This window comes from Columba livia, chromosome 1 (genome assembly GCF_036013475.1).
Source record: "Columba livia isolate bColLiv1 breed racing homer chromosome 1, bColLiv1.pat.W.v2, whole genome shotgun sequence".
NCBI lineage: Eukaryota > Metazoa > Chordata > Aves > Columbiformes > Columbidae > Columba > Columba livia.
The window spans coordinates 112,973,880-112,991,459 of NC_088602.1; the positions used below are offsets into that span (position 1 = coordinate 112,973,880).

Sequence of the window (17,580 nt, forward strand, 5' to 3'; positions counted from 1 at the left end):
TTAAACATCACTAGGGATGGTGACTCTACCCTGGGCAGCCTGTTCCAATGCCTGAGAACCATTTTAATGAAGAAATCTTTCGTAATATCAAATCTGAACCTCCCCTGGTGCAACGTGAGGCCATTTCCTCTTGTCCTATCACTTGCTACTTGGGAGAAGAGACCAACCCCCTCCATGCTACAACCTCCTTTCATGTAGTTGTAGACAGCAATCAGGTCTCCCCTCAGCCTCCTTTTCTCCAGGCTGAACAGCCCCAGTTCCCTCAGCCGCTCCTCATCAGGCTTGTGCTTCAGACCCCTCACCAGCTTCGTCGCCCTTCTCTGAACCGTAGCTTCTCCAGGCGGGCTTCGGCGCCGGGCTGTGAGTGGCGGGCACAGGCAGCACCGCCGTGCCCCAGCCGGAACACAGGCGTTCGGCGGCTGCGGCAGCCGCTTCCCACCCCGGCAGCGGCCGTCCCGCCCCGCCGCTGCACCCGGGCGCCCCCTGCCGCCTGCCGGCAGCGCGGCACGGAGGGCCGTTCGTCCCCCCCGGGCTGCTCCGGGCACGCCGGCAGGTTGTGCTGCCCTCAGTTCTCCGGCAGACGCCTGACAATTTTCAGTATATTTTTCTTGTTTAGTTTTGGTTTGGTTTGTTTTGGGGGGGTGGGTAGTGGAGGGGGCAAGAAGCCATGTCGGTCCTCCAGCGAGCTCGGCAGTGCTGCAGTTCTGAGCCTATCACGGCACGGCGCTCGATGGGAGAGCGGTCAATCAAAGCTGAGGGTGCTGAGGACGCCAGGGGCCCCTAAGATTTACACTACATCCTTTCCGTAGGTATTTCTCTCAGACCTGTCTATTTTTCCTGGGCTGAACATCCCAATTATTAATCGTATATATGGCTGGAAACATTCCAGGCCAGGCTGGACGGGGCTCTGAGCAACCTGATCTAGTTGAAGATGTCCCTGCTCATTGCAGGGGGGTTGGACTAGATGACCTTTGAAGGCCCCTTCCAGCCAAAACTATTCTAACCTGATTCTATTTCGAGGAAAACTTTGCTTTCTCAACTGCAGACCCCTCAGCAGGCCACCATAGCATGCCCCATGTAGTCCTTGTGTCTGCCTTTCACAAGCAATGTTACTGGCTCACTGCCCCTGACACCATTGCTTCCATAATATAAAGCCTTGCATATGATAGCAACCTTTAATTCCGTCTCTGCAGATACTCCTGCCTTGCTTCTGCTTTGTCTCATTCACAAGTGAGCATTGCAGGCTGTCCACTCCTTTTTCATGACCCTGAGTCTGTTTTTTGTTCAAAACAGAAATGCCCCAGGGAAGGAACTGTGGGCTTACTGTCACCATCAGCTCCCAGGCAAACCCTGGAGGGACATCCCAAATGAACTGACCCTCCTGGGTCTTCTTTTTTCTGAGAAGGAAGGCCCAGATAATGACTTTTGGGAAACTGCTTTCCCCCAGGGTATGTCAGGATAACCAGGAGTAGGTGCAAAACTTTTAGATGCAGAAGTGCATGGCTGAGACTGCTGGCCGTCAGCTGGAGTCACAACATCCTGGTCAGTGAAGTGAGATGTTGATGGGCCTCATGGGAGCTCTGAAGTGCAGTTGTGGCCTGTGGAGAACTGCAAGCCCCAATGTCTACCAGCACAGCGGGTCAGTGCAGGCAAAGCTGTGATTGTAAAACCAAACTCCAAATGCTCTGCATTCAGATAAGGGGAGTGGGAGATCCTGATAAGATCATGACACTTACTTTCCATGGCTGCCCATGAGAATGAATCCCTTTTAAAGGCATAAGAGCCCTCACCAACAGAATGGCCATACCCACTGACCCTCTGAAAACACTGGGTGTCTCATCTAGTGCATATTTAGTGTGACTCTTCTGATTTAGCTTTCTCAAAACTGCAGCAAGTTAACACTTACCGAAACCTCTCTACAGTACAAAACAATGGTGCTAGTCATATGCAACGTGTGTTACTTTTCATTGATCTGCACATTTACAACAAAGTTTGCCATGTTCTGGGTATGTCAGGGTAATTATACGTGCATCCTCATGCCCACCTACTGAACTCCCAGCTGGTTTTCTTAGTGAAGTGTTGGCAGCTGTGTACCTCGCCTTGCAAGTTCAGTTAAAGGAAAGAAAAGGGAAGTCCTAAACCTACCCCCTTTTCATTTATTATGAAGACCAGGGTTGTGACTTTGCTGCAAAAACAAGCAAGGCAGGTACAATGGGCTCACAACCATGCTGCCTAAGGTTCCTTGTGCCCTCTTCTGCAGCCCCCTTGCACATGCATTAGTCGTGGTAAATGGGGCAGAGTCTGGTTGGAGGCCTGTATCTAGTGCAGTGCCTCAAGGGTCGGTGCTGGGGCCAGTACTATTCAATATATTCATCAATGACTTGGATGAGGGACTAAAGTGTACTATCAGCAAGTTTGCTGATGACACTAAGCTGGGAGGAGTGGCTGACACACCAGAAGTCTGTGCTGCCATCCAGTGAGACCTGGACAGGCTGGAGAGTTGGGCGGGAAAAAACTTAATGAAATATAACAAGGGCAAATGTAGAGTCTTGCATCTGGGCAGAAACAACTCCAGGTTCCAGTATAAGTTGGGGAATGACCTATTAGAGAGCAGTGTAGGGGAAAGGGACCTGGGGATCCTGGTGGACAGCAGGATGACCATGTGCCCTTGTGGCCAAGAGGGCCAATGGCATCCTGGGGTGTATTACAAGGGGAGTGGTTAGTAGGTCGAGAGAGGTTCTCCTTCCCCTCTACTCTGCCCTGGTGAGACCACACCTGGAATATTGTGTCCAGTTCTGGGCCCCTCAGTTCAAGAAGGACAGGGAACTGCTGAGGAGAGTCCAGCGTAGGGCAACGAAGATGATTAAGGAAGTGGAGCATATCCCTTATGAGGAAAGACTGAGGGAGCTGGGGCTCTTTAGTTTGGAGGAGACTGAGGGGTGACCTTATTAATGTTTATAAATATACAAAGGGTGAGTGTCACGAGGATGGAGCCAGGCTCTTCTCGGTGACAAACAATGGTAGGACAAGGGGTAATGGGTACAAACTGGAACATAAGAGGTTCCACTTAAACTTGAGAAGAAACTTCTTCTCAGTGAGGGTGACAGAGCACTGGAACAGGCTGCCCAGGGAGGTTGTGGAGTCTCCTACTCTGGAGACATTCAAAACCCGCCTTGACACATTCCTGTGTAGCCTCATCCAGGTGTTCCTGCTCCGGCAGGGGGACTGAACTGGATGATCTTTCGAGGTCCCTTCCAATCCCTAACATTCTATGATTCTATGCATTCAGGGCAGCCCTGAAGAAACCACATGATCTTAGTGACAATGCACAAAACCACAATCCCTTTCCAGAGAGACAAAGATTATTCTAATTTTTCTAATTTTCATACATTCTGAAAAGTGAAAATAAACACAAAGTTATGACTGTGGACATATGCATGAGTTAAGCCATGGAAAGTAAAGCTAGCCTAAAAACCTGCAAATATTTGATATGGTCATTGTGAACAATACGTCCCCAACCCAGTCTTGTCAAATTTGCCCATTTGAGGACATTTCCTGCATTTGCACTCCTTTCTTGTAAAGAGCACTCCCTATAAATTTCTTGTGCTTTTAAATGTAGGATTTACTTGCTTTTATGTAGGGCCACAACAAGTTTATGCATCAAGTATTGCTTCCCAAAGGACATTTGCTTCCTAGGACATTAAGAAGTAGAAAGCGTGCACATGAACAAGACGTTTATAAAGAAAACAAACAGCTACTCTTTCTTTCATTTTTAAGACCTTTTTAATTTTAATAAAGGCACAACTTGACAGAGAAGGCGGCAGCTGAAAGTAGATACCAGCTGTATAGCTAAACAATTCCTCACATCGCTATAGCTTATAACTTTGTCAATCAACATTAATAATTATTTTCAAAGACAATGTAGTGAGATGCTGAGTCCAAAATGAAAAATATCACCGTCCATTAACTTAAACAACATAAAGGAATTCAGTCTTTTGGTGTTTGTATATGCCTGCCGGTATCAGACTGGAATTTGGTGAGGTCAGGCCAACATGTGGCCTCTGTAGGGGATAAAATCCTGCAGGAGGCAGTGGGAGACAGCACTTACTAGAGGACACCCAGAGCTGGTTTCTCTTCCCAATTATACAGGTGCGACACCTGTGTGACAAGTGACAGAATTTGCCTACCCACACTGTAGATATCATATATTTAAGTGAGTAATGTAAATAACTTTAATGAAAACGACAGGTAAGAGGCCAAAGCTTATTAAAGCCTGAAAACAGCATAACATGAGGTGCCTTTCCATCTTCTGCCAAGCACAGATACCCTTCTCTTTTTTATTCGGTTTTGAGAGATTTTTATGAAATGTTTGTTTTAAAGATGCTAGCTAGACACGTCAACTGGCTAGACAAACTAAACATAAAGATTTTCCCACAAATTGCTGAATGAACCATGCTAGCCCTTAGATATGTTCAGTTTTGCCATGGAGGATATCCAGCAGCAAGGTGAGAGAGGTTGGTCTCAGATTTTTGTCGCAAAAGTTATTTTAATAATGCAAGGTATTTCACACAAACAGTCCCAGAGCAGCTATTGGTAACAAATACTTCATTTGAGCACCATGAATCAGTTGATAACCTAGATCTACAAGGACAGGTTTGTTCTGAGTCAACAGGAAGAGTTTTCTTCTGTTGTTTGCAAAAGCCCAAATTTGGACTGTTTTGTTTTATTGGTAGGATGTACCTGATACAAAAATATCTGCCAAAGATCATTAAGACCTCACTTAAGCATGGCGTAATGGCAAAAGTGAAACCCAGAGAAACAGCATCCCCAGCTTCCTGAGGAAGAACCCTCCTCCTATGTTGGAGGAGAATTTGAATTCAGGATAAAAAAGTAATGCAGTGATTTTTAAATACTAATTGAACTCAAGATTACTGGCATCGAACCAGCATTGCTGGGAATGTTGTTTAGGATTCCTCCCACAAGACAAAATGCAATATATTTTTTAAGCCCTTTGTTGGAGATATTCCACAGAGCAAAGAGGCCCAAGCATATCAGCGCTATCTCCATGGCAGCAGTTGGCATAGGGCAGTCTTCGTTGGCAGTGATTTCTGTGGAGGCAGGAGGATTATAACATAATTGGGAAAAACTGTTAGAAGAGTTATTTCAAATAATGTGGGACTTTCCAGGGTCTGTAACCATAAAACAACCACAGATGAGCTGAAAGTAGAATCCTCTATATACCACAGTTTCCATTCTGCAGGAAGTGTTAATGCTATACACAAACCCCTCCCTAACAAATGGAAAGCAATTCCAATTGGATTATTTAAAAAATTATAGGCGATTTATCACCCATCAGAAATACCTATAACAAAAGAACAGGAAAAATAATCCATGCAAAATAATTTGACAAGTGATCAGAAAAGCAGATTCAAATAATTAGCACAGACATCAATAATTACATGTGGGTTGATTTTTCTTTTCAAAATCCCATTGCCAGATGGTTACTCTGAGAGGCTGAACTAAGGTTAGTAGAGTTTTTAAGCATATTTAATCTTGATGTATGTCTATTATAGGACTAGTCCCAGTTTCTGAGCTAATGTTAACTGGTTCCATTTTATGATGCCAGCTGATAATTTTTTTCCCAGTGATGATTTGGCAAAAAGGCAGCCTGTCCTAAACCCAAGCTGGTATCTGCAGCTACGTGCTTACTGCTCACTCTGAATAGTATTGTATCACTGATCCTTAGTTCAGCCATCCAGGTGTTGTCTGAGCAATGCAAACAATTTTCTGAGTAATTCACAGACATGAATGCATCTCCTAACAGTTGTGTGTCTAAGCCATCACACAGTGATTAGGTCATTTGCCACAGGGGCTGGATAATGGCATTTTTGTGGTTCCTAATCCAGACATTGGTCACCAATGTGCTGAAGTGGACTGATAAAAATTTTTGTCATTTCTAAAAGCTTGAAAGCACAAGCTAGTCTCACCAAGTTTACCCACTCTGCTGTAGACTGTTTCTGCTTTAAAAGACAAACAGGTCTTTTTCATTGGGACTTCTTGCTTTTGTTGTTTACTCACCAGCACTGAATTAATCAGAGAGAGCATTTATAAAAAGCTGTATTACCTTGGCCTTCCTTCTGCTGGCTGTCTAGTGTTTAAGCACAGTTTCTAAGATTTTGTGTAAACAATGGGTTAAACCACCTTTGGGCTTAAAACTTCCTATTACAGCATAATTCATCAGACTGCAGCAAATGGACAGAGAAACCTATTAGTTGAAACTAACATGGATATGTCCTCTCAGGATGAAGATGTCGGTCAGCCTAAATAAGATGTTGGGCATGCATTTACAAAGGCCTATAACTCCAAAAATTAATTTCTGAGAAAGGCTTAGGCAGATGAATACTGGTATGAGGACAGGAACTGCCAAGACTCATGTACACCGCAAAATATTTTATATTTGTTATATAAATCTGCAGACATTTGTATTCCCCACTGTCAGATGTAACAACTCTAAGCTTTCCAGGTTTGACTGCTAGGCCCCCAGTCAACCGTGAAATCACAGGCCAGCTGAGTTATCTCTTTGTGTAAGTTATTCTTTGTGTAAAGAATAAAGTAAAGCCATCCATTCTCACGTTCTCAGTAGAAGACTGAATTATGCAGACAAAACCTGTATTTTCTGAACCTCCAACCAGATTTTATCCTCTACTCTTCCCCATCTTTGTTAAATCACCTTCCTCCCGCTTTCCTTTTCTGCTTGTCTCTTCTGCATTCACATTTTCCTGTTTCTCTCACTCACAGTTTTGTCCTCAGTGATTCGCTCAGTTTTCTTCCCCTTTACCACTCACAACCTTTTTCTACAGTTCTTCTGTTCAGTGTTGCTCTTTTCCTATCTCCCCCATGGTTTGTCCTTCACTGCTCATGTATTCTTCTGTCTTGATCTTGATCTTCAGTTCGCATTGGTTGTTTAGACAAGAAGAAGATCTTTTCAATTTCTTAAGGTGTTGGAGTAGCCATTATGACAAGGGTGGGTTTAATTTAGGTCATTTTAAAAGAATTTGATTTCCTTGTCAGATTTTATAGAAACGACATGATTTGCAAACAGAATAGTGGGGTAATTTAGTAGGTATGGACTTCTGATAGTTTCTTCAAACTCTAGTTTTTCTTTAGCTTGAACCAAGAAGTTTTGACAGCATGTCTTTAGGCAGTTACACTGCATATCAGAGGTTAGCCTTTTTAGACTAAAATTAAAGAGCAATCAGGCCAGAGTCTGAGTACTGCCCTAAATTCCCTTTGACTTCCATGATCACACTCCTGTCAGATGCACATTTCAGGCTAAAAGCCTGAACTATCTTTTCACACTCAGGTTCATTTTGGTTATACCTAGTCCAGAGTACTTTGCATTTGCTGAAGCAAATACAAAGTTTCACTAACAAAACAGATTATCTAAAGCAGTGCTAGGTCCCTGAGAACCAAGCAATACTTTTCTTGGAAGCAAGTTTTTCTGACCGATAATAATGATCTTCATATGACTGCTGTTTAAATGTCCATGTCACAGCTTGTGAAATTTGTGGACAAAACTCCTCCTGGCATAGGGTACATAGAGGTGATGTCAAATTTTTTTCAGCTGAGTTGATGACCAGCCTTTCAAAAGAGAGAGTAGCACACAGCAGCAATTTTGAAGGCCTGGACTGAGCATGGCAGCTAGAAGGACTTTGGAGGCACTGAAAGCTGCCACCAACTTCATTGACTGTCTGCATCAGCTTGGAATACCACCAGGACCATTTGGGAATTCTGGACTATTAACAAACCAAGCAATGTCTACTATGGACAGCTGCAAAATGTAAGTCTCAGAATTCCTGAGTTATCACTAGAAATGAAGCTATTTATAGAGAGATGTTCTGGCAGACACAAACATTTCTAAGAAATAGCATCAAGGAGATAAGGCATTAATGCTCTTGCAACTAATCACATTGATAGGTTTATGGGGTATGCTTTCATGGTCTGCGCTCACAGAAAGACAGGATGAACTGGCACGTGCTTAGTGCCTTCCTGCCAGAAGGGTATTACACCCATTAGTTTGAAACTCTTACATTAAAAAGTACAGTCACTTCAATAATCCCATTTTATTCCTACCACAGGTTATAATATTTAAAGCTACCCTTAAGCATGGCAAATATCATGTCTGTCCTCCTGCATAGCGTAGGCCATGATCTCTGTGTGAACTAGTGCAGGTCAGCTCTAAAATGATGTTATTTTAAAAAGCATCCTTTATGTACCTCTTGGTAAAGATTCCATTGATACAGCATTTGATTGCAGTAGGCAAAATCCAGTTAAATATATGCTGAATTCACATACTTCTGAAAATAACAAAACAAAGTCCATCTATGCGGAAGACATAGAAATGACACTCATCAGCAACACTGAAGTGAACTCAGCTACCAGACCAAGACATAGCGGTGTTTCAGAGTTGGTTAATAAGAAATAATTCTTCAGGTTAAAATACCGTGTTGCATAGCTTATTTCTGTTCCCCTGAATTCAAACAGCAAATTATGAATGCTACTGAAGAGTCACGGCTGAACCCAGGGAGCTCCTTGAGCAGATGAAGTCACTGGGTTGCTATGTTTATCCTGCAGCCCTGCCTCACATTTCTCACAGGCATCTGAAGCCTGTGTTATCAGAAGGAACCTTGGCATCCAGCACAATAGCATGTTTATGTTACAGAGAAAGGGTCCTGCTCGCGGGCGGCAGGACAAGGGCTGTAATCCCGGTTGGAGCAGCAGCTCCAGCTTCCTGTGCCACAGGCTGGTGTGTGGAGAAGGGGAAGTGAGGCACGGTGGCTGCACGCTGCAGAAGAGAAATAGCAGCTTGCAGGCATAACCAGACATACACTAGCAAACATTTTGAACATCCTCCCAGCTAGGAAGAAGCTGATACATGGATTTTGAACATAGCCCTTATAAATATTTCTTAGAGCAAAGCTTGTGGGTTTTTCCTAGTGCTCCCTGGATCGTAGCACCTGGTATGAGCATCTGAGCAACCAAAGTTTCTAGGGGGTAATGTCTTCACTGACTCATGGTCACACCCTGTGACAGAACTTTATTCAGAAGTCCCTGGAGACTCTGCAGTTTCCTCAGTTTCCCAGTTCCCACCTGAGCAGTGCTGGTGGAGATGACGGAGGTGACAGTACGCCATGCTGGGCACTACTCAGAAGCTGATGCCCAGCATCCAGCCCAGCATGCCTGATGCTGACCAGCTGAACGTGATGCCCAACAAGGCATGGCCCAGAAACCTCTGCCAACTGCGACAGCCCAGGATGGATGCATTGGGGGGAAAAATAGGTGCAGTACTTTGTCTTGCTGCCTGGCAACAGAGGGCTGCAGCACACAGGGCTTCAGCACACGCAGCTGCTGCTTGTGCTCGGTCGTTCGGGTCCCTGCTGTCCTCAGTGCTGCAAAAGGACATGGTTCCCACCTGAGGGACTGCCATCAAGGAGGACTTTGCCAAAGCCAGAGCAATTAGATGGGAGGATGGTGGGCTCCGTCCCTGCTCTTTTGCAGTGTTGCCTTTGGTATCATCTATCTCCTCCTTTCCTTCAGTTCATTTTCACTTCTCTTTGAAATGTGATTCCTACTTTCTTGTTCATCTTTTTTTTCAACACTTGACCCATCACTTTTTACTCAGACCTTCTGCCTGTTGTTGAAATTCACTTACATTTTCTTGACTGGCATATAGTTGGTTTTGACAAAACAATGGAGAACCAATACACTCCAAAACATTGTGCTAATTATTGAAAAATCTCACCTCTCTCAAACAAGGGAAACAGTGTAAATTGAGTAGCAGAAAAGGAATATGTTGGTTGAAAAATATGTTTTTATGAGCCAATACTGGATCTGACAATAGAGGTGTTGGCAAGAAAGAAATGAATCCCAGTTCAGTTTCAAAAAAGGTATATTTTCACAGAGAACGTATCTCTTCTGGGAACCTTTAATTTAACATACATTGGTTTCCTATTTTAAGAAAACAATTTGCTGTTAAACATTATACAGTCAGACTTACATTTTTTAAGCAAAAACTCTTTGTCCTGAAGTATTTTAATGACCTAAAAAGCAGGAAATTGCCTGTGACATTTCAGTTTTTCCATTCTAAGGGAAAAATAGTCCAAGGTCTAAAAATAGCTCTCTCCTGAAAAACACCCTCCCGTTCATCATTGTACTATACCATAAGCCATGTGACAACAAAGACCCTTCTTTCTGTCTCCAGCATTGTTTTTAGTCAAATATATTGGCCAGTAAGAGTGTCTTCATGTAAAACTGCTGACTTGAATAAAAATTTTGCTTACTGACTTGCCTTGACTAATTTGATGATCTACTCTGCAGTACAATGTCTCCAGTTCCTCCCTCTTCCTTTACCTGAACACAAATGATGTTGGTCAGATTTGCGTATTCACCTGGGGGGAAAATCTCGGTTGACTTTGTGCCATCGGCTTGTTTTACAATTATTAGGCACTTTTCAGCTCCATCCACTTTCGAGTATCCATCTTTGAGAGGAATATTGAAAATATATTCATACACAGTTTGGTCTGCAGCTCTGAATGGATGGTGGGGCAGATGGTACGTGTGAATAAGGTTAACAAAACACATCATGTGGTAGATTAATGCCAAAGAGTATGTTACAGAGGTCAAAGATGGGTGCTTTATCATTATGCCTAGATACCCAGAACTCAAAGGGAGCCTTGGTATTCAGATCATTCCCCCAGCAGTGAATTCAGACATGTGAGTGAGTCACAAGATACTTGTTTATTGTCAACTCAGAAAAAAAAATAAAGCAAGACTGGTTTATGTGTAGACTGAGGCCAGTGTGGAGACATTCCTAGACAGGGTGGAGCCCACCAGGCGAGCGGTGCTGTCACTGGGGAGGCAGCAGGTCCCAGTCTGCACTGGAGCTGGAGACGGAGCTGCGCAATATGATCTCTCCAGTGGTGAAATTTGCTCAAGAGGTTCTTACCCCTTATCTCTCTAGCTCAAGGCCCCAACAACTCACTCTTGTCTTTGCACTACAGCTCACTGCCCATCCTCAGCTCTGCTACTACAAATGGTTGCTGGGCCAGGCTATAGCATAGCTCGCTCAAGTAATCTAGGTTAAAAATAGCCTTCCAGAAAAGTTTTGCATTTTTGAGTTTTAAATTGAAATAATTTCAGCTGCCTGATTTTGCAGACAACCCTAAAAATAGCTGTACAAACACAACTGATGTGGTTACAAACTGACCTACTGAAAGGTAACTTAGCTTCTCAAATTCTGAAACAAATGTGTCACGAAAATATGCATGAAGAAACTATGCCTCCTGGCTGGTGAAGTAAAAGCACAGGAGTTTTACTTCCCTCCAATATCAAAACATTAATGAACACAAACATTCACTAAAATTCAATGAGACCTGCAGCCTTGAAGGATCAAGATTAGACAGACTCAGTCCCATTGACATCAATGGAATCTTTGCTCTCCTTTGTTCTGAGATAAGGTATTTTTTTCCTCTTTTTTTTTTTCAGGGTAGGACTGGGAGTTTTAGATAGCCTGGTATTTGACTATAGACTATGTTTTATCATGTGTCAACATACAATCTGGACCATGTGACTGTTGATAGACTCCTGTATTAGAGAATTCAGAAGTACAGTGGGAAAGGATTACAAAAGCTTCATCTAGATCATCCGTCTGTCCTGAAACAGGCTCACTCATACAGACAGTCTTCATGGCACTATTTGTTTAAACTTATATTTGACAAAATATTATTTAAAAAAACCAACACATCTCCTTAGGTAATCTATTCCAGTGTTTAGCTGGGCAGTTTCACAGAATCACAGGATGGTTGGGGTTGGAAGGGACCTCTGGAGATCATCCAGTCCAACCCATCTGCTAAAGCAGGGTCACCCAGAGCAGATCACACAGGAATGTGTCCAAGTGGGTCTTCAGTGTCTCCAGAGGAGACTCCACAACTTCTCTGGACAGCTTGTTCCAGTGCTTGGTCACCCTCCAAGTAAAGGACATCATGTTTAGATGGAACCTCCTGTGCTTCAGTCTGTGCCCGCTGCCCCTCATCCCATGGGTGGACGCCACCAAGAAGAGTCTGGTCCCATCCTCTTGACACCCGTCCTTGAGATATTTAGAAGCATTGGTAAGATCCCCTCTCAGCCTTCTCTTCTCCAGGCTGAACAGACCCAGCTTCCTCAGTCTGTCCTCATAGAAATGAAGCTTCAGACCCCTTATCATCTTTGTAGCCCACTGTTGGATGCTCTCCAGTAGTTTCTTGTCCTTCTTAAACTGGGGATTGCAGACCTGTACACAGGACTCCAGATGCAGGCTCACCGGGGCAGAGTGGAGGGGGAGGAGAACCTCCCTCAGCCTACTGCTCACGCTTTTCCTTATGGACCCCAGGATACCATTGGCCTTTTCCGCCCCAAGGGCAAGCTGTTGGCTCATAGTCAACCTTTTGTCCACCAGGACTCCCAAGTCCTTCTCTGTAAAGCTGCTTTCCAGCAGGTCAACCCCTAACATGTACTGGTGCATGGGGTTATTCCTCCCCAGGTGCAGGACCCCACTCTTATCTTTGTCCTCACTATCTAGCCTACATCTGACACACCACCAGTGTTTTGTAGCCACATGTCAGGACAGATCAAGAGAATCCATGGTGGAAACAGCTGTGGCAGGAATGCAGAAACTTGGCATGTGTCTGACGTTGTTTGTTGCTTTTTCTCTTAGCCCAGAAGAATAAATGTAAACCAAACCAAATCATTTAGTGAATATAGTTGAGAATTACAGTTAGAGTTATTGACATTTCTGTGCTTACATGAACTCAAAAAAAAGTTGAAGAGTCAATAATTTTCTGGCAAAGTTTAAATTCCTTGCCAGGGAATATGGTTGGTTTATTAGTTTAGGAAAATACTGGCATAACCACATGGATACATTTTTTTTGTTTTCCTTACAATAAGATAAAATCTAATATTATTGTAGGTGCTGTGGGAAGAGATAAGTTCTATTGACTCGCACATTTAAAAATGAAACCTACCAACATTGTAAAGGATGTATAGTAGAAATCAAATTAGAAACAATATAGAATAAACAAGCTATTAAATCACTTGCTTTCATTGAAACACCACTTGAAAGTGCATCACAGCATTGTAAACAGTCAAAAGATAAACCCTTGCAGCAGATGAAAAATTAGCAATGATGAGATAAGCTGCTGTTTCAGAAGAGACTGGAAGACCAGAGAGAAAATGAAGGTGCTATAGGGATTCTGTATAGACAGTCAGTATAGCAAAGTCAAGACTGTGTGGAAGCTGTGGAGGAAAAACTAGACTGCTAGGACAAGTTCAGGTAGTAACAGCCAGAAGCAATAGGACCTAGTTTGCTGGCATTGTACCTTTTCTTGTAATGTACAAGAATTATTACATTTTTATTACATTTTCTTCTTTCTCTGAATCCATGAGCATTTTAGAAAATGGAGGACAATTAAAAGAGTAAAACTAAATTACTTAGAATCCTGAAGCATTTATTTGAAAGTGTAACAGCTTTTTGAAGAACCTGTTTTCAAGAGATCATCTGTTTGTCAGCATTCTTTACTTATTCCTCCCAACATCTTATTTTTTTTATTACCCCTATTGCTGCATTTGGGACTTTTTTTTTGTCTCTTTTCCTTTTTATTTTTTCTTTCTTTTTCTTTTTCCTTTTTTTTTTTTTTTTTTTTAATGGCATTGGCATATGAAGTGCTCCTTAAATGACAAATTAATTTCACATAGCTTTGTTGAGGTTACGTTAAGTTTGGTTGTATATTATATGCCAGGATTAGCAACTGTAGTTATTACAGTGGTTTAAGAGAAACAGGTTTTTAGGCAGCGTGTCTTCCTCCAGCCATTCCAGGCATCTATTTTAGAAAGAGACAAATACAGATTGCCTCTGCACTGACTATAAAAGGAGCCTGAAGTGACCGGTTTAGGTACAGATGTCTACATCAGGTCAGATGAATCACACCCTGAAGGATTTACTGAATATTCTTGGTTACTAAGAGTGCTGATTTTGACAACAGTTTTGTAACAACTTGTAGAAGTTGTTTCCGTCTTTTGCAATACCTTTGGATTCCGTGAGGTGTCTGATGAGGAAGCAAACATTAGCAGACTTTTTGGCTCTGCCTCAGTGAGGCACCAAGAGCACACCTTGCCCACAGGCAAATGTGTTGCAACATAAAATGCAAATAGCTTGAAAGAAAATAAGAAGCATTGAAGACACAGCTCTTTATGTGCCCTGGAGGAAGAGGGGAAACTGGCAAGCTCTTTGTAAGACAATTCATGGAAGACTCATTTGACACAACCATGATGACACTCATATTATTGGTATTAAAAGTCTTGACTTGTCACAAAACATACTTTGCTACAGATGCAGTTAATTAATGAACAAAATAGTTCAGTACCTAAAAGGAAAAAAATTCACATTTAACAAGTGTAATTTCACATTTTTCTTATGGAACTGTTAATTCAGAGTCAGCTCTTTGAGCATGGTAAATATCTTACACACACAAAAAATAAATTAATCAATAGCTTTTGTATATACAGAAAAGAACAATGGGTAAAACTAAATCACAGTTGCTGCTCAACAGCAATTATCTCTAAGATGAACCTCTAGTCATACATGACAATTAAAATGTTAGTTCTGTCCATTCACATAAAAAATAGTGTTGCTACTGTAGACTAGAACTAAATTATGCAATTCCTTGACTATAATATCACGTGTGCTGCCATCCTTATCTCTTGACTATGCTCTTGTTCTGCAACAGCACAGGGGGGGAATTATCCTGTCAGAATTTCGTGACAGTGTTTGTGGTCACCAGAAATCTGTACGAGAGAGAAAAAGTCCCACTTAGCAGTAGGAGGATGACAGCTATAATCCCAATAGGAATGGCAGCACCAGGCTCCTGCGCTGCTGGGCTGGAGGGCATGTAGTAAGAAGGAGGAAAAGCAATACTCTGGTTATGTGTTACAGAATAGAAGTTCCAGCTCACAGGAATCAGGACACAGAGACCAGCGAATATGTAGAAGAAGCCACCCACCAGGAAGAAACGGGTAATGAGAGTTTTGTGAGTGATTCCCATGTAAACATTCCTCAGAGCAAATATTGTGGCAGTGAGTCCCAGCAAGCCCATGAACATGGCGATCAAGAGGAGACCCTGAGCAGCATAAATTTCCTGGGGGATGGAGGAGTCGTAACCACTGAATTTACGGCAGAACAGTTCTTTATAGCCAGGCGAGACATGCAGGTAACTGATGAAGCAGACTTTCCAAATCCCCACCCAGGCAATGCCAGAGGAGATGATGGTGGTGTTGGCCACGTGCCACACTCTCCATTCCACAATTCCCATCGACACGGTGCACAGGATCCAGCCTACCGTACCCAGAGCAAAGGTGGCCAGCTGGAGGTGCGAGGTACTGGCCAAGGAGCTCATCCTCTCGAGATGCTCTACTCTGTTGCTGATACTGTTGCCATGTGAAGAGACACACTGGAAAGAAATAGAGTATAAAATTACAAAGGCCATTATTAATTGGGTGAATAGGTGAACCTATTAGTGAAAAAGAAAAAGAGAACGTGTACAGTGGGAAGATGGGAGGATGAAGAAAAAGAGAACATGTGTACAGTGGGAAGATGGTAGTCATCTTCCTCCAGCTGTAGTGATTTGTTGAAGTTTAATGCCCATAGACAAAAAATGTTTGGGTTTTAGTTCTGTACATTTCATTGTATCACAAGGAGAAGAAAGGGTCTCTAATGAGCTCCCATTACAATACCAATTTTACATTCCCAAAAGGGAAATTCACACCTTTTTCCAAGTTATTTTCTTCCTTAGCAATTAACCCTTATGCTCAAAGGTCCTTGTACACACTATGCATAACCGAGAGCCTTAGGGCTACTGGCTCCTAGAAACTAAAACTGACAAAATCCTCAGGATCCTGGCTGTTGCAGAGGTCCTGCAGAGCAGCCGCAGAAGCTGCATTCCTCTCCTGGCAGCTGCGTTTTTGGCACAGCGGCCCAACCTGAAGAGACTTCAGCCTTTGTGCTGCCCTTACTGAGACCAGTGTTAGACAGAAAATGTCATAGTTCAGACGTGAGCACATCCACGCCACAAAGTCTAACAACAAGCACTGAACTTTTACCATTTTAAGACTATTTAACCATGAATGCATTAGCAGAAATACTTGAATTAATAGAAATATAACTCTCTGTGCAGGGGCTGGAGCCTGGATGTGCTGCCATTACTTTCCCAGACTCAAACTTTAACCAAGTTTTCTTTGGTGTTTTACCTTTGCAAACCATAGTCATTCGTAACCTGCCCAACTTCTCCAGCTCAAATCATCCTAATGCTGTTGTGGAAAATATTTCAGTCATTTAGCCAAGCAAAAGATTTTAGGTTTTGTTTGCCAACTGTACATTCTGAGTGCAAATTAGGGGGTTGTTCTAATAATAATAATTAAAAAAATCTGTTAATTCCCCACATCTTTCATACAATCTTCTGATCAATTATAGGAATATTCTGTGATTGGAGGAAGATGTGGCCTTGAATTTATTATGTAGATCTGAAAGGTCCTAGGGATTTTTGTATTTTATGAGTTATCTTTTCTCCTGCTCCCATTCCATTCAAGACCGAAGAAATACTGTACCAAGTTCACTCTGATAATAAGATAGATCTGCAATTATGTTTTGTTACTAAAGCAATATTTTTAAATTCACTTATCTTAAACTAACATATTCAATTGGTGATACAATCTAGTTGCAAACATCCACCTGTGTAAATCTTAAATTAAAAATATCTTCATAACAATATGGCCCTAAGCAACCACTGTCCATTTTCTCATACCAGTGCCCACTATATACTTACTTCAGTCCCGAAGCTGATGCCAGTGCCAAGAGGATGGGACACAGTCTTTTTTTACGCCAGCGAAACACGGCAACATCTGCAACCTTATCATTTCGACCTCCCAGTTCATCTGTGTGTCTCTGATAGAACTGATTTCCTGTGGGACACGTTAATCTCCATTATTGCAAATGTACATTTAATTCTTTCTTGAATGGAGGAAATTGCTCTGGAATAGCCTCCTGTGTTTTTATCTACTTAAAACGAAACCAATTTGTAAATGCTATCTCAAGCTGCTATGTTATTTATAAACCAGCTATCTAATTAGCAGTTGTTGCCAGCATAGCAGCCCTGCAGGACGTTGTGAATGGTTTTCTTTCTGTCCCAGTTCCACATCAAAATAGCGTCATTTCTGTATGTGTGTGATGACTGGAAGAAGCAAGACAGAAAAGAGTGAGATGTGAGGATTCCTGCGCTGAGTCCCTTCTGCTTCTGTTCAAATCAGTTGAGCACACAGAGGCCAGACATGAACCATATTAAAATACCATTTTGTGCAGAGCCCGTATTTCTGTAACACTTTTCACATACATCATAAACATTCATTTAAACAACTTGTTGATATCAAAGTCATAAAAGACAGGCAAGCAGGCGATCTGTGTCATTGAGAGCTGTTCAGAGTGTGATGTCTTCATGG

General features: G+C 42.5%; 1 protein-coding gene across 1 annotated transcript in view; it reads right to left on the reverse strand.

Moving 5' to 3' along the window:
- Nucleotides 1-9,065: 9,065 nt before the first annotated feature.
- Nucleotides 9,066-17,580, reverse strand: part of CLDN34 (claudin 34) — a 9,731-nt gene continuing 1,216 nt past the window's right edge. Inside the window, 2 exon segments of the mRNA XM_065073613.1 lie at nucleotides 9,066-15,539; nucleotides 16,907-17,046. Of these exon segments, the coding sequence (XP_064929685.1) occupies nucleotides 14,841-15,539; nucleotides 16,907-17,046 (839 nt within the window). The 3' untranslated portion in view covers nucleotides 9,066-14,840.